The 21,171-nt window shown below is 36.1% G+C and overlaps 5 protein-coding genes across 5 annotated transcripts; 2 read left to right on the top strand and 3 right to left on the bottom strand.

Annotated features, from left to right (window-relative positions):
- Positions 1-17: 17 nt before the first annotated feature.
- Positions 18-2,818, bottom strand: LOC141905482 (beta-1,4-galactosyltransferase 3-like). Its single transcript, XM_074794352.1, has 8 exons — positions 2,750-2,818; positions 2,125-2,420; positions 1,463-1,695; positions 1,188-1,375; positions 849-971; positions 680-775; positions 423-599; positions 18-348 (listed from the first exon to the last, which is right to left on the bottom strand). Exons 2-8 carry the CDS (start codon positions 2,360-2,362, stop codon positions 324-326), a joined length of 1,080 nt encoding a protein of 359 aa, XP_074650453.1. The 5' UTR covers positions 2,363-2,420; positions 2,750-2,818; the 3' UTR covers positions 18-323.
- Positions 2,584-5,990, top strand: LOC141905471 (uncharacterized). Its single transcript, XM_074794341.1, has 7 exons — positions 2,584-2,997; positions 3,293-3,736; positions 3,820-4,146; positions 4,336-4,531; positions 4,689-4,843; positions 4,931-4,992; positions 5,083-5,990. Exons 1-7 carry the CDS (start codon positions 2,910-2,912, stop codon positions 5,248-5,250), a joined length of 1,440 nt encoding a protein of 479 aa, XP_074650442.1. The 5' UTR covers positions 2,584-2,909; the 3' UTR covers positions 5,251-5,990.
- A 492-nt stretch (positions 5,991-6,482) lies between these two features.
- Positions 6,483-8,782, bottom strand: LOC141914827 (coiled-coil domain-containing protein 42 homolog). The gene is made up of 8 exons (XM_074806138.1): positions 8,615-8,782; positions 8,142-8,364; positions 7,889-8,046; positions 7,690-7,772; positions 7,497-7,606; positions 7,243-7,413; positions 7,041-7,157; positions 6,483-6,960 (listed from the first exon to the last, which is right to left on the bottom strand). Exons 1-8 carry the CDS (start codon positions 8,686-8,688, stop codon positions 6,811-6,813), a joined length of 1,086 nt encoding a protein of 361 aa, XP_074662239.1. The 5' UTR covers positions 8,689-8,782; the 3' UTR covers positions 6,483-6,810.
- Positions 8,783-12,448: 3,666 nt separating this feature from the next.
- Positions 12,449-13,526, top strand: LOC141915089 (sperm-associated microtubule inner protein 10-like). Its single transcript, XM_074806496.1, has 3 exons — positions 12,449-12,574; positions 12,917-13,010; positions 13,097-13,526. Exons 1-3 carry the CDS (start codon positions 12,498-12,500, stop codon positions 13,310-13,312), a joined length of 387 nt encoding a protein of 128 aa, XP_074662597.1. The 5' UTR covers positions 12,449-12,497; the 3' UTR covers positions 13,313-13,526.
- Positions 13,527-14,880: 1,354 nt separating this feature from the next.
- LOC141915217 (uncharacterized) lies at positions 14,881-21,066 on the bottom strand. Its single transcript, XM_074806677.1, has 14 exons — positions 21,038-21,066; positions 20,569-20,625; positions 20,076-20,132; positions 19,902-19,978; positions 19,738-19,814; positions 19,432-19,493; positions 19,286-19,356; positions 16,511-19,013; positions 16,308-16,425; positions 15,875-16,227; positions 15,644-15,791; positions 15,394-15,565; positions 15,122-15,264; positions 14,881-14,999 (listed from the first exon to the last, which is right to left on the bottom strand). The coding sequence occupies exons 2-14, from the start codon at positions 20,614-20,616 to the stop codon at positions 14,881-14,883; spliced, it is 3,948 nt and encodes a 1,315-aa protein (XP_074662778.1). The 5' UTR covers positions 20,617-20,625; positions 21,038-21,066.
- Positions 21,067-21,171: the final 105 nt, after the last annotated feature.

The following is a 21,171-nucleotide window of genomic DNA, read 5'->3' as shown; positions in this document are numbered from 1 at the left end:
AGTTAAATTTGCTTGAAATGACAAACTCGATTATCGTGCAATATTTGAGAGGCAGTTCCACTGATATGGATCAACATGGAGACCATAGTTCTGAGTAGTTCATGCTGATATGACAAGTGAAGCGTTTGACAATGATTTGATTGAGCTGTTTTTAATTAATCTCATAGAATTACTAATATTTACAAGGAATGTAAAATATACTTCAAAGAGTACTAATTTTAATTGTAATGGAGATTTCAGAGAATCCAGCAAAGTTCAATGTGAAACATGATGTCAGTCTTGTATCTAGTTGCATCAATAGTTCATTCATTTAGTGCTGAATCTCATGGGAAGTAAAATTTGAAGAACCTGAAAAATAAAATCTTTTCAAGAAAAAGCTATTCTTTCGGGAATTGAAAGTACAAAAAAGTTGTTTTACTTACCACCAAATTGATTCCTTTGTTTCACTTTCAATCTGGGTCAGAGCTCCGGTAACTTTAACAGTAATATTAGTGTAAAGAGGTTCGATCTTGCGAGAGCCAATATTGAATCCAACTTCTTTCATTGAGTTTAAGCCATCTTTCATCCAGCGCCCGCGCCAACCCATAAAATAACCGAATCTACAATGACACATAGAACAATGTACATAGCACTGGCTGAACTTTCAACGATATCAAAATTAAGAAATTGAGATATTTACGAAGTTTCTCCACGCGTCGCTTTATTGTGCCGAATCATCTTGTATTTGCCGATATAATTTGGTGGTCTCGTTATCAGCAGACCGGCTTCCATCGTCCTATAAATTAATATCATCGAAAATAACCAACCTGATCAAACTGTCAAATTATGAAGCTGTGGTTTAATCTTACCTCGCTGAAAAGTCATCATCCTCGGAACCCCAGCCCCAATAAGTATTAGCAAAACCGTTAATAAGAATCATGTTTTCGCGACTAAGAGCAGCAACTCCGCCGGCATAATTGTAATACATTACACTAAAAAAAAAGAATAACACCGTGTAGTAAATTCCTCATCAGTAAATTTCAGATCAAAACATTTTTATAGTCAAACTTTAAAGTTAACATAGTTGGGATAATGATAATATCGATGATCTTATCCTCCTTATGACTTACACTTAGTAAATCTAATCCAAAATACAATCTGGGACTCAAAAATAGTTATTGAATCACAGCTATTATCATTAGACTTACTGATATCTCCATTCATCTATAGCAGCAGCAAGATGCCTCAAATTATTATCACATAAATATATATTGCTGTTGTGCTCGGGGATCAAGTCAACATCATGGAATATAAAACAATCGTAATCATCATATTTCAGTGACTCTAAATAACCAATATTCATCAGTAATGCGCGGTTGAATTGCGTCTCTTCAGCCTGAAACAAATGATTAATATTCCATTTGAAAAGTTATTTTGGCTGAATATGAGTATGAGGTATAATGTAAGTAAACGGGCAGCTAACCTGTTCTATTACAAATATTCTATACGCGACAGATTGAAGTTGTAGCATGCTGTGTAGTCTTTTCAGCAGTATTTTTAGATGATGAAAACGATTACGATATGGTACGATAATGGCTAGTTTTTGCATCGAACGACAGGTAGATGGTGCCCAGTGTCCACCGGGCTTCACTTCTGGATGAGCGCTGATGATTGAGCTCATGGACGGAGATTCAAATATATCAACATTTACCTGTTCTACAAAAACAGAAAAGCAGTAAAAATAGTCAGTAAGGTTCGGACTGCTGTTTAGTTTCGAGATTGGAAATTTTCATAAACCAGTTTTGGTATAAGCCTTATTTTCTTTCTCTTCAATACTTTTAAATCAAATTAATCACCTACATACAGGTTTTGTAGTTAGATCAGTGTTGGGAACACTAACATATAATTTCCTTAAAAGCAGGTTTCAATGGGTTTTGAACCGAGTCAAACACCCGAATAAATGGCATGGGATCGCTGGATACCACCACTCAATTGTGAGTCAAAAACCCACAGACACCAATGGTTAGGTCACTTACAAAAATCTTTGATGTATTTGTGTAAATTTTGGACGTCATTGGAATTAGTGATTTAGCAATTTAAGAAAATCAGGTCCAAACTTTGAAAAGAAACTTTTCTCATACTTACTTAATTTATGAAAATTCAGGCGACAATAAGCGCTGGAGAGCCGAGAGAAGTTTCCAGTTTTCACAAATTTCTGAGTTTCTATAATACTGCTATCACTGATAAACACATCAGGCATTGTTACTTTTACACGGTCCTGATGGTTAAACAGAGCAAATATCCATAAACACACATAAACTGTGATTATAACGATTGTTAAAACGCGTTTTTTCACGGGGGTCAGTACAAAAAAGCCGTTCATTTCTACTATTCTTTCAAATTCTCTGCTTTATGAAGTTTGTTTTCTTTATTCAAATCATCTGAAATGGGAGAAACGAAGAATAAAATCAATTCCATGAATTATTGGGTAGAAAAAACTGATGAATTATATCATGAAATAGAATGGTCTTGATGTTGTTTCAGATAATAATTCGGGATTCGAACCCACTACGCTGCTATCATCAGTGCATCGGTCCGTAGAGATATACGTTGAATGCTAGGAGCCTAGAGTTGTCATTTTATTCGAGCTGGGGTACTTCTGTTTATACTTATTTCAGTGCAAAAATTAGACAATTGTATCAACTAATAACACGGTTGGGATCTTTAAACTTAAATTGACTTTCTAATGAGAAACAGACTGTATGTTTACCGTTGAAAAATAATGTAATCTTCGCTTCGCACGGACGTTGTTTCTTCACACACGGGGTAACGGTTGGATCGGAAACGATTCAGGATTTCACGCTCTGGTGGTCACGGATTGGTTCGAATCCCATGAATACGAATGAATAATTAATTAACCTTCATTAAAAATGCTATCGAGGAAAAAGGATTCGAGTAATTTGAATGAAGGAGTTGCTGGTAAATATGTAAAGAGGGAGAGTCCACCAGTACTCCTCAGTAAGTGTACGATCTTCTTGATAATAATCTTGAGAAAATTTATTATAAAAAAATGTTTTCTCAATGAAAGTTTAAATTCTATGACTGATCAGAACTTTTAGACCACTTGTATTTTAGTATATGGTTGATGCACGATGATACATGTACATTTTGAATTCTATTTCGATCAATAGCCTATAAGCCCTCAGACTCTGGCAGTTATAGTAAAATGAGCCTTTATCGCGCAGTGTTATTGAATGTCTTCTTTTAAAGTGTGAATAAATGCATTGATTTCTTAGTTGTTTATTTATTTCAGATAGTTACAGACAAGGTTCTAACTTCCAGCGTAAGCCGTCAACTCATACATCTTCAGGAGGACAATATGTATTACGACATACCAGTAATACTGTATACGCCAATAACCCGGCAGTTTCTCGAACTCCTGCTCGGGCCGCTGCAGGCCTCGCTTTAACAACTTCAACACCAGTTACTACTGCTATTCAAATGAAACCACAAACTACATACATAAAACCACAAGTGAGATTAACGCAAAGTTTGCAAGGACTTCAGATAAGTTCACCGTCTTCAGTGCAGCCGACCCAAACAGTGGCTTCTCGACCTTTAAGTTTGTATAACAAGGATGCGATTGTTAGATCTACAGTAGCTTCACCTCAACAACAAGTATACAGTAGTCAGTATTCAGATCCTCAGGTTGGAAATCAGTTGATTATGGCCGCACCAATTACTAATAGACCGACAGGTTCGAAAAACTATGATTTAGTCTTATTAGATATTTAACAGGTTTCTCTGATTTGGATTGAATGTTTCTTATATTCTTTACAGAACCAAATATGCAGCACTACTATACAACACAATCAACTGCCGGTCAGATTCCTGTCGATTACATGCATCTGTATAGCAGTCATCCGTACAGTACGAACCCGCAGCAGCAACAACATGTCATTCATTCTCCTCAACAGTTTTACCCGGTTCACCAAAATATCGCAGTAACCGGACAACAGCAACATGTTCCTGTATACGAGAACCTTCAACCAGCTGTTAATAGAATACAGACTCATGTAGTAACTCAAATACAACCTCAACATCATCTTATACAAATCACACAGCCAATACATACCAGTAATCAACCAGCTGCTTTACAAACTCCTAGTAAGTATTATTCTCATGCTTTCTAGATATTGGTCTTTTTCCCCTTCAAATCACAGCAAAACTCGATTAAGTGACAACTTATCCAAATGACGACTTAGACCTAGTAATTTAAAAATTGGAATTTAGATATGTCAGGACTTATCTGGTTAACTAAGTTTGAGAGTAGTTTGGTCATAATATTTATCTTAGGTCCTGTCAGTGGAACAGTACCAGGAGAGCTACCATTACCTTTAGGGTGGTCAGTAGATTGGACGCTTCGGGGAAGAAAATACTACATTGATCATAATACTCAGACTACACATTGGAGTCATCCACTGGAGAGGGAAAGTCTGCCGACTGGATGGGAAAGAATTGAATCGCAAGAACATGGCGTTTATTTTGTAAAGTAAGTCAAAAGTGATTGATGGTGAGTTGAAGATTTGAATCTAGAAGTAAATAATTGAATATTGAATAATTTAACTCGGAGCTGTGAAGTTGGTTCATTGACTTCCTAATTTGATTTCGGCAACTTGATAACGACTTCTTTCTCTTTGAATTAATAGCCGTATTACGAATGCAGTGCAGTTTTCACATCCCTGTGCTCCGACCGTTCCGCACAATAGAGTTCAATTTACAACGCAACAACAAATACCTATGCCTAGTGAACATAGGCAAAATAATAATAGTCTAGTTCCAGCAAATCCCTACCTCAATACGGGTGAGTTATCTTAGAAAAATGATCCTGAAATTTAGATAACTTGATACTTTGTATTCATTAACGTTTTCCGGTGCCTTCATTTTCTAGAAATTCCCGAATGGCTTTATGTGTACTCAAAAGCTCAGCGAGAACATGACCATAAATTGAAAGTAAGTTTATTCAGACAATTATCAGCCGTGTAAAGATGTATAGAATTTGTTGAAATGTTAAAAACAGAATTACACTTCACTCTGTTTCAGTGGGAATTGTTTCGGTTGCCAGAATTGGAAGGATTCGATGCGATGTTGACTCGATTATTCAAACAGGAATTAGAGGAAATCGTGATGGGTTATGAAGCGTACAGGCTGGCCCTGTTACGTGAAAGCGAACGAAGAGCAACTGAAAATAAATCTCAAAATAACACTTGAATACTGACTGGGTATCGCGTTAGTGAAATAATGCTTTAACATTCATGAGAATGTTTCCATACAGGGGCAAATGTAGGTATATTTGAAGGTGGGGTCTAGAAGAAAAAAGGGATTAGAAAAAATACATCGTACATCCTAAAGATGGAATTTCCGAGTGGATGAGTGTCAAATCTGCAGATTTTAATAGAATATGTCTCAATGAAAAGGACATCCTCAATGGGAAGGCGCAGGGGTCTGCACCTCTAAGACCATCCCCTTAATCCGCCCCTCCTATATGATTGTTGGGGAAGAGTTATTTGTAGTGTTTTAAAATGTTTGTCTGAATTATTAATTTGTTATTTGCAATAGGAAAGTAATTGTTGTATAATCTATAATTAACCAATGTCTTTCACAGCAAAAACTGCTCAATATTTACCCTACTAGGTGCTAGCTCAGTATTTGTGCATTTTGGATAAGTCCTCGCTGTTTATAAATAAGTTTTTTGCATCAGTGTTGAAATTTTTCAGAAACTTTCGCCGTATCCGTCCTTATTGGCAATATAAAGTCTTTACTATAATGTATTCGAAACCCATTTGCTTAAACACATCCAACATTTATATGCAAAATAGTAGTTAACCTATCAGTCAAAAGACTTTTATTGGACAAGGAAAATATGTTAGCAGTATGAGGCTATATGATAGAGTACTGCTAGGGAATATAGTTATTCTATGCCTATGAAACCAGCCCCTGAACTCTTTGTTAAGCTATTAGTTCGTTACTTTCTATTTATTTATTATGATGTTTGTATGCATGCTTGCATGCACAATATATATTTAGATAAAAATCAAAATAAATAAATAATGTATACGAGTCTTACAATAGCCCTTCTGTACTTTCATGGTTTTTGTGTCAACAATGATAACCTGCTGGTAGACCAATGTATTTCTTCAGTTTGTAGATAAAGTAAAATCCCACTGATATACTATCTTTATTTTCTTCAGAGAAACAATAAATAATGTTATTTTCAAAAGATTTTTAGAATAATTGTTTCTCCGAAGACAAGGAAATGAATAGATAAATAGTACATCAATTGTGGGATTTTCTTCAATGATAACTGGTTAAATGTTGAATTCAATCAGTAGAATAATGAATATGTCGTAGCAAACAAAAGTTTAAAAGATAAACTCAAAAGATAACAAACATTCTTTATTTACATCTTTATTTTCTATATGCAAAATATACAGTACCATAAATATCACTATATAACAGACAAGACCATCCAATATATGAATGTTACAGAAAAATAACATGCTATAAATTGATAAAATACAAAAAATCTAAGGTAAAAATTAGTTCATTAACTTTCGATTTAGTTTGATTAGGCACCAATTCACTGGCATGATTCATCATGATTCAGATTTTAATACGATAAATTGATAAAAATTGATTGGATATTCTGAAATATACGAATACGTTATTTCTCTTTGAAGAAAATGTGTTTTACAAAGTAAAATCTCTAACAACTTCTCACTAGTAATTTGTACACATACATGTATTAAATGCTACAAGCCGTTAGTTTGATCAGTTTACGAATGCTACACGATCTCTTCCTTTTTTACGCACTTTTTCAACTTGATTATCTCTTTTCGACTGTTTTTCTTGTATTTCAGAAGCATTCGACGCATTGGGGAGTGACATTTTATGCACGTCTTCTTGTTCATTTAGATGTTCCTATGATACAACGAAAATTGCGATTTTTGATTGCTTTGATTTATTACCTTATATTAAAGAAACAATGAATTAAAACCTACTTTGATATAATCCAGTTGATCGTCTATAGACAACATATGCGCTGGTATATCACCCTTCTTTACACATTGTTCTGTTATATTTTCTATTGCCATTAGTATCGTTCCTAATAATTCCCTCTACAAATCAAAACAAATATGATAAAACATTTTTAATTTGCTGTAGAAATTTAGCTGATAACTCTTACGGATTACGAGATTTAACCTGTTTTCTGAAATCGCCTTTTTTAGTTGAACTGCTTTGTTCAAGTTCCTGATTGACTTCAGTTTTAACCTCTTGCTCTTTCTGCATGTATGCTAACTGATGATTGATAGAAACTTTCCTCTTGTTGTGTTCCTGTTTAATTTCATCTAGATTTGCTTTTAATTCTTCGTGCTGAAAATTCATTCAGAAGTTAGGGTATTTTTTGTACATCGTACAATTGCAATAGGACAGTGCATAACATATTGATATTTCACCTTATCCGTCATTTCTGATAAGTTATCAACGAGCTGTTGATTTGTATCGCTTAATGTTCTATGTCTCATCATCAGACTAGTTATCATATTATCAGTCATTTCAATATAATCTAAAATAAACATGAATAATTAACTAACGTTTCTGGATTACAAAACACTCGAAGTCGCATTTAAATTTAGTAAACTAACTCACTTTCGGGTAAATTTTCAACCACTTTTAAAAGATACTGCTCATATTTCTTGTAGTTCACCAGTTTTCGACCAAGATACCTTTGTCTAAGCAGAAAAAAAATTACATCTTATACAACATGTAATCAATAATGTTTACATTTTTTTTTACATCGAAACTGCTACATTTCAAATAGAAATGAATACATTGTATCTATGTATACCTTTCCTTCAACTCTTCCAGCTGTTTTGTTAACATGTCGTGTTCTGTCGTTTTCTGCTCTTTTAATTTAACTTCTCCGTGATATTTCTGAATGGCTCTTGTTCGTTTTGCTTCGTTCTCTTTGATGAACTTTTCAAATTTCGCTACTCGGTCTTTCATCTTAAAAAAAACATTAACAAATATTATCCAGATATTGAGAAAATTTGATGAACTTCTTAATGACTTGAGAATTGAAGGTGATGAGACAGCCCTACCTTTTGTTGTTTTTTCTGAACTTCTATTTGACGTTCAGCACATGCCTCCATGCGTCTTCTGAACTCATTGCGTTTTTCAGCTAATTCTGCATCGACCTGTTCAACTTCAACTTCTTTTTTGAGTAGCAGAGTTTTCTGAAGTGTTCGTATTCCAGTTTCGATGAGACGATCAGCGGATTCTTTAACAACTGGAATCTGAACAATGTCTTCATCTTCATCTTCCCTGAAATAAACAAATAACAAAAATATGATTTATCATTTCAAATCTATCTTTTGTCATCGTGAATTCTGTCACATACAATCAATGAATTGATTCATATTTTTTTCACAGTCAGTTTGAGTTGGAAGAGCTTCAAATGATGAATCATGAATAAATCCGCTAAATGTTAGATAAATAGATGTACAATACATAGGCTAGCTCCCCTTTTTTAAGTCAGATGAAATTAATTCTAATTGAATAGTTTTCTTTTTACCTCTGATGTAATTGTGTGACGAATACGTTTCTCTTAGGAGGATCCAGATCCAGTTTATACGTTTGTGACGACATTTTCTTGGTTTTTATGTATTACATATCAATATGAAATTTGATTAATTACAGCACCTATATTTAGCACTGTTACAGTTTACTTCCTGGTCTCTGACGGCCATATTGTTTATCGACTCCTTGGTGACAGGTGCGCGCTGTGAAGACTCGCTTCCCTCAACTTACTGAAGTTTATGCCGGTGGTGCTTTTCCTAGGGCGATTCCAACCTACGAGCATACAACGTTCCAACACGCTACGTGTTGGGCTCTGCCGTACTGAGACATATTAATGCGCTCTAGATTCACATATTATCGTAGGCTAACGTTCTAGATCTTTTTTCCATCAATTACGATAATGCTATGATCCGTCACCCAACCAGTTGTTCGGCCCGCGGGCGCGGCCCGTGGGCAATCCATTTTACATACCATCTAGAAAAGACACAAAATAAATTGCCAACCGACACCAACAACATGCCCCTTAACCTATGATCAAAGAGAGCTTTCATGTGTTTTACTGCCAATAAAAAAAAATTATGTATAGGAACCTATTTGATCTCCGGTTTGCGACAGGAAATTAGGCTGGTCGGGTCTATTGGGTCTATTGGTATCACGAAGCGCCCACTTCCAGCTTTATTGACATTTTAATTCGAAAATAATCGTGCACGTGATTAAATCACGTACGCATTATTTGCTCTGGGATTCTCTAAATTCAGGCATAATATGTTATACTCTGGGAAAATAAACATTGCATGTAGCCGCAGTCCTCAGTTAAAAACGTGATTGAAATCATGTTTCCTCTTCTTCTGATTTTACAGCATGAGATCAACTGGCTGTTGTACTTTTAACAATTAAATCGTGGTAGTGTCACTTATTTTGTAGTTAATAGATATATCAGTACATAAATCCTCGCATTAACACCTCAGGTGTCGTTTCTTTAATCAATCCTTTCAATTGTAAAGCGTAAATGGATCCTTTTATAGAAGATTCGTCTTCGAGAAACCATGGGACCATAAAATACCCAATCACAATTCAATTATACTCGAAGCCTCGGTATATATTAAATTTTCATTCGATCATTGTTACTTTGTCTGCAGACTACAGTGCAAGTGAAAGCTCCAATTATCTTACGTCTGATATGCTTTTAGTGCAAATAAAGGAGAAAATTCTATAATTTACACCGGACTTTCTGTTTACCATAAGGCTACGAATCTTGGAACCAAAGTGAGTAAAGTGTATCATCTTCCAAAAAAAGTCGATTGCTTTTGATCAATATCATTCGTATACGGAAGCTTAATTGGGACAAAACCGTCGCGACCGTTCAGCATCATTCGAGAGTTAAAAAAAAACAAACATTGACTTTAATCTGAACTTTCGTAGAAATGTCGTCGAGGCCAACGCGACCAAATACAGTGATATTGGATGCGGATGATCAGTATTATAAATTGCGGACGTGTTGTAAAACTTGTCAACAATGGCAAATAAAGCGTTTAAATCAAATCATGAAAACAGAAGGTTTGAACATGCAAGATTTAGGATGGTATTGTCGATTGCCTGGATCTCCAAATACAGTTTTATCAGGACGGGGCAACGAAGGCAGTGTCATCAACAACGGCATAGATCGTAGAAGACAAAGTCACGCGACCGTCGTTATTCACAGAAGTGAAGACGAATACGCGAAAATAACGGCAAATTTCAAAGCGAATTTGCAGCGGAAAACTTCCAAAATGCACCCCGTTGTTCCAGTTTCCAATGGCTCGGAAGGTGACAAGTTCGACAACAGGTTGGGTCAAATTTCGCGACCTCGAATTCATACTCGTTTTCGCTCTAAGTCAGTCCCTGTGATCAGATACCAACCAAATCATTCGTCGACAAGTCACAAAATAAAGAATTCTTTTGCGGTTAAGTCGTCTTTGGAAGAGATGTCTCAAACTGATAACTCTGCCGGGGAGCATTCAGATAATAAGAGTGAGGTTGAATCGGGAAATAGCATTAGAGATTGCGAGAACGAAGATGGTAAGATAGATGTGAATTCAACAGAAAACAATATCACAAGTGGAACCGGGTCGATCTGCGAGGAAGAGGGATCAGATACGGTTAAACCACCTGATATAGACGCTCCTGTGAACCAGATTCACACCGTGACGAATGAAACTCCGCCGAAAGATCCCAAAAAGAAAACTGATCAAGTTTTCTCGAGGAGATGTGGAAAGATTGATCCGACTCTGTTGATTGAGTATCTGTCTCATGTGAAAGAAAACCCGGAAGAATACGAAAGCAGGCATGAATCTATAAAGTTCAGAAATTCTACAATACCAGCTTTAAAAAGTCTCATGAAAATGGGAGAAATCTATCGGCAACGCGTTGAATGGATCGACAGAGAAAGTGTCGTCTGTAGAGCTGCGAATGAGATATGTTCCCGCCATTTCAGTGCCGCCGGGAAGAATTCGTCATCCGATAATTTCAGCGTTGGTTTAATGCGTCGTCGCAGTACATTGAAAACGATATCAGTAGATAGTATAAGTAAGATGGAAAAGAGTCGCCAGGATGTTGAGAGATGGGCGAATTCATTAACTACAACTCAACTGGAAATCGCCAAACGATTGGCTTTGGAAGAAGTCGATAATTAGCCAAATCAGGAAAACACAAATAAACGTTATAATTATATCAGAAGAAAAGCGAACCACAGAAAGAAAATTAATTTCTATCGATCATTTTAGTATGTGCCCCCTATGAACCAGACATGCGAATGGAAATTAATTCTTTTATTGAATTGCCTCTCAACAGCACAATAGACTTAAGATTAGCGTCATTATGCACCGAACTATGAACTTTACGGTACTTATTACGGTAAATTATTGTAAATCATTGTACACTATTAATAGTCGTTCTAGGAATTGTCTTATTAATAAAAAGAAAATTATTTGAAATGTTTGTTCTTTTTCTTAATTAAACTGGTGTATGAGCCCACACGCTGTTCTACAAGTGCCGCTCTTGTCAGCCGATTGAGTTGGTTTCATTAAATCGTTTATCTAATCTGCTGTAAGATCTTCAGGTTGTTGAAATGGCGCAATGTATGAGAAAATGGCAAAGAGTACTTTCATAAGCCGCTTTGAATGCTCTTATACGGGCGATTAGTACCAGTGGATAAGATTTGGCAACTACAGGAAAAATCCCTCGAGATAAAAAATGCTCCTCAAGTTTAATAACATGATGGCCGAAAAGGGCCGTATTTTTCATTGACCTCGATTATAAAAAGACGAAAAACGAGACGTTAGAGCAAACTTTGTTTTTGCGCTAGAAAACGAATTAAATTTCGTTTTTGTTCTATACAATATCTTGTATTCGCGCGGTAGCAATACGAAAATGGCACAAAACCGAAAGTTTTCGTTTTTGCTCTTCGATTGTTTTGCGGTTTTTTATAATCGAGGTCACATATGAAATAATGCATGTGACCCTTATCAAAACCACAGTAGACATCAATAGGAATGACTTGGCAAAATTCCCTTCCGTAAAAATCCCCCCATAATCAGTTTTAATTTATATTCTATCAGAATTATCGGAAAAAATGGAATGAACTTTTTGCCTCTATCAGCTGCGAATGTGACGTTTTATCATCGGATTTGACGCATGTTTGACGTAATTATAGATGTCTATATGCCAGCTGTATATGCTACCATTTATCAATATTCTTTTCGATGAGTTGGAAGATTTGTATTCATTTCAAATTGCGCGCACAATCGAGAACATTTTGTCCACCACGAGAGGGCATTGAAATATAAATAACAGTACATAAGAGACAGTAGAACGCACAGTTGAACTGAATAACAGTAAACATGGATTCACCATCAGCAGATCCGTTTATAGACCATTTAGATGCCATGAAGATAAATAAACAATGCAGCGTTGTAAGGTAGGAGTTTTATGATAGAATTTTCCATTTGGTAAATACGTAAATCAGTTATTATTCCATTTACTGGGATTTTGAGTACTGGATTACTGTTGCATAGCAACGTGTAAACAAATTCATTAGGCTTCAGTAGATACATATCGATCAAGGGTTCAGTAATATGTCCCAATTATAATCCAAATATTCGCATGATGTATGCTTCTTTTCTTTTGTAGCCAAAATTCATATTCATGGACTTATTTTCAAATTCTCACTAATGCAAAGTATCACATCACAATACAAGAAAAATGCCAAAAACCTTATTTGTAATAAAAGATGTTTTTATTCATTTATATAAAACTCTAGGAATCCGGAACATTCTCAACTTCATCCAATTATTCCTCGTTTGTGCGTGATGGAATGGAAAACTGATATGCCAAATAGAAATCTCATTATAAAGGTACAGATTGTCTCAACAGGTTTCAAAATTGTGTCACATATTTCAACGCAAAAAATGAAATGCCATCACATGATTTTTGTTTCCAGAATGCAGAGTTGGGCGGAGTCCCGCATTACGAGCACGATGAAAATTTGTATCTTGAAAAACGTGAACAAATGAAATACAACGTGGAAGATAGAAGCAGGGTTGACAGCAAGTACCGTTTACCGAGCAGGAGTAAATTATTGAGACCGAAGTTTCATCATCCAACATCGAGATATCAAAGCTCTTTAATGAGTAGAAGGGATGCGCTGCCTCAATAAAGTGTTCTTTGCACCTGTTGACTCGGTTTGACAAACTCTTGGCTTTGGTTTTGAAATATTCATACTCTCGACACATCCCTGAATCTATGCTATAAATACAGGGATCTGTACATATAATTCTTGCTGCTGTGATATACAATTGATTGTAAATAAATAATTGTCCAATATGTGTGAACAATTCAAAATGCCTTCGACTCAACTGTTTTGCGCACGCTTCTACACGTTAGCATTAGATAGGAAAGCAGGGATTCCATCTACAAATCCTCGCTGTGTTCTATCCGAGTGTTGCCATTTTGTAACTGACGAGGAACAACCATATAGGATGACACAAAAATATCTATCTAAATATTCCATGCGCTTTATTTCATATTTCGAAGCACAGTTTTCTTAAAGATATACATGTAAATTATATTTTCATTTCATATTTCAAAGCGCGAATAATCAACAAACTAAGAACTAAGGCAGAAAAGAGGATAACCCCCTCCCGCCATATATACAGTTGTTTTAAATTCACCAAGCATTTAGTATCTAATACAGAAATTATGCACAAAAACAGTCCATAGTACTTATTTTTATTTTGTACATACCAGGGTATTTTCATTTTCTTTTAAGCTATATTATATGTATTTACAATATTTACAGAATCTATGAAACAATTAGATATTAATTCACGTACTCAATGTATATATACATCCAGTTTGTAAGTGATATATTCACACGCAGCAACATGATTAAATAGGAATGTTCTTTATTGCACTGATAAATCCAGAAGTAGCCACTCAGATCATAAACTCTTCATCTTTTGCTGTTTGAAAACGAAATCAACCTGGCGAGCTAACTCATGAGCGGTACAGACGCCTTGTACAGCTTTCATTACAGATTCCTTCCTACAAAGGAGAAATATCAAAATCATTTAAATTCTTGTATTCCAACTACTTTTTTTAGATACCGGTAAGTTTGTAATCGACGCACAACATAAATACTTACATATCATTAGCTCGAATATGAGTATAACTCATATCTAATGGTTTCATCGAATAATCCTTCAACTGACATCTAAATTCTATCGAGAACTCGCTGATTGGCTTCAGTTTGATGAAATGAATCAGACACCTGTCAATCAAATCATACATGAAGTTAAGATGACATGAAATATGAGAGGAATAATTCTATTAACTAGACGTGTTTCACCGTGTGTTAAAGAATTACCGTTTCTTATCTAAATATCGAACATCGTGTAACATTGATAACATCTCGAGTTCATCAGCTAAACTAATAGCATTCGACGATACATACGATACATCTTGAAGAAGCTGCAATAAATTAGTGATACAGAAAATTCAGAGAATCCAATTAATATCTTTACAATACACTTGAAGAGTGGACTCTGCTCGCCTCGGATCTCATGGGACTGATCAATTATCTCCGAGGGAAGTGAATTCCAGGGCAGCAGTCGAAGCAGGGATGGACCTTCATCACATGGATTGGAGAAAGAAATTTTACACATTTCGCCAGGGTAAGCGATTATCTAAAGGAAATCAACTCTGTTTAGAGCAGAGTTAACCGTATTAGAAGTGATCAGTTACCTGTTTTAAATGCGATTTGGTCGGATATTTAGAATGATGTATATCATCCACAGCTACGGCAAACAGATAGTGAATAAAATGAGCCGATGGTCGAGCATCATCTGAAACAATAATCATACATAATTCAACAACTGCGATCCTGTTCAACTCAAAACGAATTATTGACTGCTCAGATGTCTGTATTCGAAAAGTAAAGATAGCCAGGATTAACCATTATTTTTACCTGATAAACATCCGAAAAAATCAACATCAGTGGTGACTAGTTGTTCGTCAAACGTCACGACCAGTTCTATAGAACCATCTAAAAATCCGAATCTATAAACTTTCCGTTGATCGTCGCGCGACACTAATTCACAGTCGAATATCCTGAAAAACACCATCATACCATAGAGCCAGTACACTTGGCCAAAGGTTAGCTTAATGTCATATTTACTACACAATGCACATAATATTTGAAGTGTGCCTAATTACGGTCAATCATTTTCGAATATTTACCCTTCAAGTAATTCAGTCTCGTCCAGTATTTCAGTCGCTCCTGTTTCCTCTTCTCGCTCATATTTTATTTCTTCTGTCGATAGTAAAATTTCACTCATATTTTTCTCAATTTCAATTTCGCTCAATGAATCGACGACTGCAGAATCGATCATTTCTTCGATTCTCGAATTCTCTGAAATAACGATTCGTTCCATATTGAAATCAAGCTTTTTTTTTCTTAGAAAGAAAGTCAAAATTTGAAAATGCGTACCTTTCTTCTGTCCTTCAATTTGAATTATTAATTGTTTATAATATTCGATGTCGTTATCAAGAAGGCGACTTATAGTAGCTTTATCATCGATCTGGTTCGAGACATCAGCGGGCTGATCTAGATCTGTCTCCATGATTTCACTCGATACCTAAAATGATATAAAATCAATGACACATATATTCTCGAATCGTAACACTCACTTACAGGATATCTTTTTTTCCAAACACCAACCTTTACAGTTAAAACATCTTTCATCGTGTTTGAAGTTGACTGAATTTTGTCAGCAGTAATATCTAATACCGATAGACGTTTATCCGATCTAGACTGTTCTATAGATACGAGAAGCTCTTCATTTTCATCTCTTGATGTTCTATTCGCGTTATTCGTAGTTTCTCCGTGGTAAGGGTCCGGTTCAGGCTGTTCGATTAAGAGTACCTCCGACCGTTCAATAACAGGAACCGATTCAACGGATACAGCAGCAGATCTTTCAAACATACTCTCGTCATCGCACATCCGTGGCATCACTTCTGATAAAATACCGCGACTGTCAGAATGGATCGGACCACTGTTTGTAACTGTTGCCGCTATAACAAGGAATAAAACATGTTTTAGTTTCAGAAATTAGTTTCAGTTTTTTAATGATTTGACAGAACTAAATACTTACACGTATTTGAAGTTTTACAAATGTCTTGTTGTACAGATTCTTTTTCCAGCGGTTCTTTGGTATCAGTTAACGTCGATGTAGAAGTTTCAACAGCCTCAGGTTTGTTAATATCCATAGCCTGAATGCGCAAAGTATTACACGAATTAACAAGAATTTCTTGAAATTATTACGCTATCATTCATTCAGATAAAATACATATTTACCTGTGAACTTATCGAATTAATTTCCCCACACTGAACGACATTCTCGAAACCATCATTTTCATCGGAGGAAATTCGAGATCGAGTAAAAGCTTCTTCTGCATCGACATCAAACGTACGATTCAATTTGTTTTCTACCTGTATGTTCGACTCTTTTTCGCTGTTCTCTTCTGGTAAATGATCGGCATCTTTAACGTGCGCAGAGTCTGGAGAATTATTATCGCTAGCTGTAACAACACTAGCATCTAAATACCTTATACCGGCTTCTTTTAGACAGCGAGTTGTATCCTGATTATCCCGGGAAGTGTTATACACTGTTGTGGTGTCTGACTGTTTTTCAGAATTTTCAACTAGTTCACTATCTGGACCAGCGGTTGTAGCCGCATTATCAGTGTCTCCTTCACAGCCGTTGTTATCCGGCGAAAACGTACGATTTAACAGAAGAGATTTACGAGCCAACAGAGGAATGCGAATTTCACCCAATGTCATCGTCAGTCGAGTATCATCAAGCGTTTTTACTTTCTTTGAACACGGAGAATGAGTTGGTGAATCGAGCAACGTTAGCTTCTTCAAGCCCTCATTTGTTTGATCAACTTTATTTGGCTCTTTCACATGCTTTCGTTTTGTCACAGCGATTGATGATTGTTTCAGTGCAGTTGATTTATTTGCAGCTTTATCTTCTTCATTGCGGAGTTTCTCAATCATAATACCAGATTCGACAGTAGTATTGGTCTGAACTGATGTGTTGTTGTCATTTCTTTGTTTGAAAGAGAATGTCGGTAATGTTCTTTCTTTAAATATTTCTGGTACAGTACTCTTAGCTTCAAATGTTGAGGTTACATCAGACTTTTTCTGAGAAAAACTTCTCGTCATTTCGTGTAAACTATTTAATAGAGAAGCGCGTTTATCTTTCGAAGGCAAATTACCGGCAGATAATGATGTTTCTGAATCCAAATTTATAGTTTTTCCAGTACAAGTCAGATTCATTTTACATGTATCGTCATCAATAAAAACATTTGTTTTTTCGCCAGGGATAGATTTATTTCTAAATACTCCAGAATCTGTGCGAGTAAAATCCATTCCTGCATCAGTAAAAATCTCTGTTTTTTCACCAAGAACAGATTTGTTTCTTAACACTCCCGAATCTGCGCAAGTAAAATTCATTCCTTCATCAGTAAAAATTTCTGTTTTTTCGCCAGGGATTGATTTCTTTCTTACTCCAGAATCTGTGCGAGTAAAATCCATTCCTTCATCAGTAAAAATCTCGGTTTTTTCACCAGAGATTGATTTGTTTCTTACTCCAGAATCTATACGAGTAAAATCCATTCCTTCATCAGCAAAAATCTTTGTCTTTTCACCAGCGATTGATTTGTTCCTTACTCCAGAATCTGTACGAGTAAAATCCATTCCTTCATCAGCAAAAATCTTTGTTTTTTCACCAGCAATAGATCTATTTTTCAAAACACCAGAATCCAGGCAAGTTAGTTCCATTTGAGATGTTTCTTCATCGGTAAAAATTTCCGTTTTTTCACCACCAATAGTTTTCACTGATTCTCTTGGATCAGCGGAAGTTACATCCATTTTACATTCATTATTGGATAAGAATGCATCAGTCGGTCTTAAATGAGAAACTACGTCTGTTCTACGCATCTGACTGACGTCGAACCCCTGCGCAGTTTCCGGCGTTTGTACATCGAGAATATCATTCGGATTCACGCAGCCAAAATCGATAGAATCATTAATCGGTTCAGATTTCAAACAGCTCGGAATTGAAGTTTTCTCGACGAACCTATCGATTTGCCCATCAGCGAGATACGACGGGTTGTACGCCGACGACGCGACATTTGCATATTCGTGACTTATGGCTTCGGGTTCTGGAATAACCTGAGTGACGCACGTCAATTCCATCGAAACGTCGTCCATGTTCTGAAATGTGTAGGGTCGAACGATACTTTGATTTCCGGTAGAACAAGCCTGAACTTCAGATGATTCTCCTCCGCATCGATCCAAAAACTTGCGAGCGTCGCCTTCGACATCGGTCTTCATAATGACCGGTTTGAAATTGAAAACATCCACATTTTCCGGTCTCCTATTCGCTGAACTTTCCAGAAATTGTCGAGTATCGCTAGGATATATAACGGCTTGTTGATGCGTTAGTTGACGTGTAATCACCGATAGTTCAGTTGTATGGTCTAAACGCGAAACGATTTCTTCAGTCGCATTTGTAGTCGTTGTTGAACCGATGAATTTCGCAAGGAAGGCTTTAGAGTCGGCTAGATTCGGACCCGTGTTCAACGTTTGGTCGCAGAGCGTTAGATCCATTTCAGCCGCTTCGTTTTCGAAGGTGCACGTTCTATCCGCGAGCGGTTGCCGAAACGAGGAAGAAGAACTCTGACGTTTGCTGAGCGTCGGTTCATCGCAGAATGTGAAGTCCATATACTCGTTATTGAATATACAAGTTTTATCTGGTGATTCTGTGCTAACTGGCTGAACACTGTCACTGCACCTGCAATCATACAACAACATTACCATTGAATTTAGGAAAACATTGAACTACATTCTAACTAAAAAATATTTCGGTGTGGGATTAGTTCAAACCCAACTAGTCTCAGTTTCATGAAAAGTTCTTATTGAATTTCTATATTACCAATACCTATTACGTTTTCAAGCTGAAATTCTTTCAAGAACAGGACCCCGGATCCAGTTCCACTGACTTCATGCGACTTCATGAAGGATTTTACTGCGGTTTAATTGAATTTCTGAAATACCGATACACACCTTTGGTTGAGGAATTTCGCCAAAAAAGAATTAGCATCACTGCTTGATGGTATAGTCAACTGTTGTTTATCCTGAAAAGAAAAAAAAGAAAGAATTTTCCTATTGCTCCCAGTGAAATGACGATCAATAAATATTCAAACTCTGACCTCGGTAACTATGTTTTCCTGGTGACAGGAGGCCAATGGCCCATTCAGCAAATTTTCCAAACCTGTTAAAGAAAATGTTCTTGAAACTGATGATTCTACCATAACTGATGCAACACTTTTTTTCAACATTTCTTCACATGACAGCAATTATTGCATCATGCAGGAACTCGTTTGATTTTATAATTATTGCTCAGTTAGTTGAAACCTGTGGTCAGGGCATACACCACTGCTCACAAATCGCAAATTGAAATGTCTGTACATAAAAAAGATTAATGTGTGAAGAATACGCTGATGAATATCACTCACCGGGAATATCATAATTTGGTGGCAGATTATTTTCAACTTCTTGAGATGTGGCCCATTGCGAATCTTTAAGAAACTCTCTGTGCAAAATAAATATCTGCATGTTTGAAATATCAGTTATACAAGCGTTTTTTTTTTTTACAGAGGTTACTTGACGAGGGTCTTACTTCACTTGATACGTCTCTGCAAAACTGACTCTTCTTGATTTTCTCTTTTTTCCATCATCCTCCACTTGAACATCGACCTGAGAAATAGAATTGATAAGAAAATAAATCCTCAACTTTCTGTAGACTTTCTCAATGAGATAATTACAATTTTCTAAATGTGCATGTATATATTACCTTTGGTGGCAAAACATTTGCATCAATATCCCCAAGTGCTTCACGGGTTTTTAGGATCTGCAAAGAATGAAGGAGAATTTATTTTCATTTTCATCATCATCACCATCGTCAGTTGAGAGCGATCAGTGATGGTTGCCCTCTCTTTATTGTTTTAATAAATTAATCTTTTTAGCACGATGCATGGTGCAATTTCCACGCATTTTGGGTCAGGTAACAAAATGATTTAATTTTCAAATAGAATTCTTGATCTAGACTGGAGAAGTCTGCATGATCAGTTTTTGTAAGAATGGCAATTATATTTAGGGATATTCTGAGGGGATGACAGCGGCGGCCATTAAAGATCAATCAGCGGATAGATACCATAGTAAAAATGAACTTTTTTCGAATTGTCACCATTTCAGCTATCCACTGGTTAACTGTAACCAACTTGTGAGCAACTGGCGCCTGATTGTCAGAGGCCCGCAGTGAGCCTCTATCAGACTATTATACTCACAGATAGGGATGAACGACGATCTTTTCCTTGAGATTCTTTGGACGCCATTCTGATACACTGAAAACAACAACAAAAAATCTTATGAGTTAAACAAGGGTAAGACAGTTGTAGTGTAGTAGTCACATCATCTAAGTAAAGGGGCAAATTTCAGTTTTTGCCTAGCATTCACTTGAGTGTCGTACAACTAAAATACAATCATTATCCTCATATCCTGACAACAGGCTTTCGATAAGAATACAACATGTAACAGGTTACTCTGCACGCCATGAAAACCACAAAAAAATGGGACAGTTTAACAAACAAGTCAAGAGCTTTTTTGATTTTTGGGGAGAAGTCATTTTATGAAAATTAAAAGGTTACAATTCCTCCACCTTTAAAAGGATTCTAATTAGCATACTCGTAATGAGGATCATCCAAACATAAATCTTGACAATGGTATCGTGAAAACTATCATGTAAACGATACTTACGGCGGGTCTTAGACATATAAATCGGCAGTATTTTGAGGCCTTGATTTGTTTGTTTGAATCCGGCGCTACCTAAACATCAAATGAAAAGCGCATGCGCAAAATATAAATCGATTTTTATTGATTCATCTAATTAG

Source organism: Tubulanus polymorphus, chromosome 1 (genome assembly GCF_964204645.1).
Source record: "Tubulanus polymorphus chromosome 1, tnTubPoly1.2, whole genome shotgun sequence".
In the NCBI taxonomy this organism is placed as follows: Eukaryota; Metazoa; Nemertea; class Palaeonemertea; order Tubulaniformes; family Tubulanidae; genus Tubulanus; species Tubulanus polymorphus.
The sequence above is the reverse complement of the archived record's forward strand: the minus strand, read 5'-3'. Positions and strand labels throughout refer to the sequence as shown.

Excerpts from the sequence above, each read along its gene's own strand:
- LOC141905482 (XM_074794352.1), bottom strand. The coding sequence starts at position 2,362 with ATGAACGGCTTTTTTGTACTGACCCCCGTGAAAAAACGCGTTTTAACA. Across the intron at positions 776-848 it reads GATGATGACTTTTCAGCGAG|GACGATGGAAGCCGGTCTGC; the intron begins GTAAGATTAAAC and ends ATTAATTTATAG. Across the intron at positions 600-679 it reads GCGACGCGTGGAGAAACTTC|ATTCGGTTATTTTATGGGTT; the intron begins GTAAATATCTCA and ends GTGTCATTGTAG.
- LOC141915089 (XM_074806496.1), top strand. The coding sequence starts at position 12,498 with ATGGATTCACCATCAGCAGATCCGTTTATAGACCATTTAGATGCCATG. Across the intron at positions 12,575-12,916 it reads AAACAATGCAGCGTTGTAAG|GAATCCGGAACATTCTCAAC; the intron begins GTAGGAGTTTTA and ends ATAAAACTCTAG. Across the intron at positions 13,011-13,096 it reads ATAGAAATCTCATTATAAAG|AATGCAGAGTTGGGCGGAGT; the intron begins GTACAGATTGTC and ends TTTTGTTTCCAG.
- LOC141914827 (XM_074806138.1), bottom strand. The coding sequence starts at position 8,688 with ATGTCGTCACAAACGTATAAACTGGATCTGGATCCTCCTAAGAGAAAC. Across the intron at positions 8,365-8,614 it reads GTCACACAATTACATCAGAG|GGAAGATGAAGATGAAGACA; the intron begins GTAAAAAGAAAA and ends TGTTTATTTCAG. Across the intron at positions 6,961-7,040 it reads ATCAACTGGATTATATCAAA|GAACATCTAAATGAACAAGA; the intron begins GTAGGTTTTAAT and ends GTTGTATCATAG.
- LOC141905471 (XM_074794341.1), top strand. The coding sequence starts at position 2,910 with ATGCTATCGAGGAAAAAGGATTCGAGTAATTTGAATGAAGGAGTTGCT. Across the intron at positions 3,737-3,819 it reads AATTACTAATAGACCGACAG|AACCAAATATGCAGCACTAC; the intron begins GTTCGAAAAACT and ends TATTCTTTACAG. Across the intron at positions 4,993-5,082 it reads AACATGACCATAAATTGAAA|TGGGAATTGTTTCGGTTGCC; the intron begins GTAAGTTTATTC and ends ACTCTGTTTCAG.
- LOC141915217 (XM_074806677.1), bottom strand. The coding sequence starts at position 20,616 with ATGGCGTCCAAAGAATCTCAAGGAAAAGATCGTCGTTCATCCCTATCT. Across the intron at positions 19,494-19,737 it reads ACCAAATTATGATATTCCCG|GTTTGGAAAATTTGCTGAAT; the intron begins GTGAGTGATATT and ends TTTCTTTAACAG. Across the intron at positions 16,426-16,510 it reads TTAATTCGATAAGTTCACAG|GCTATGGATATTAACAAACC; the intron begins GTAAATATGTAT and ends TTGCGCATTCAG.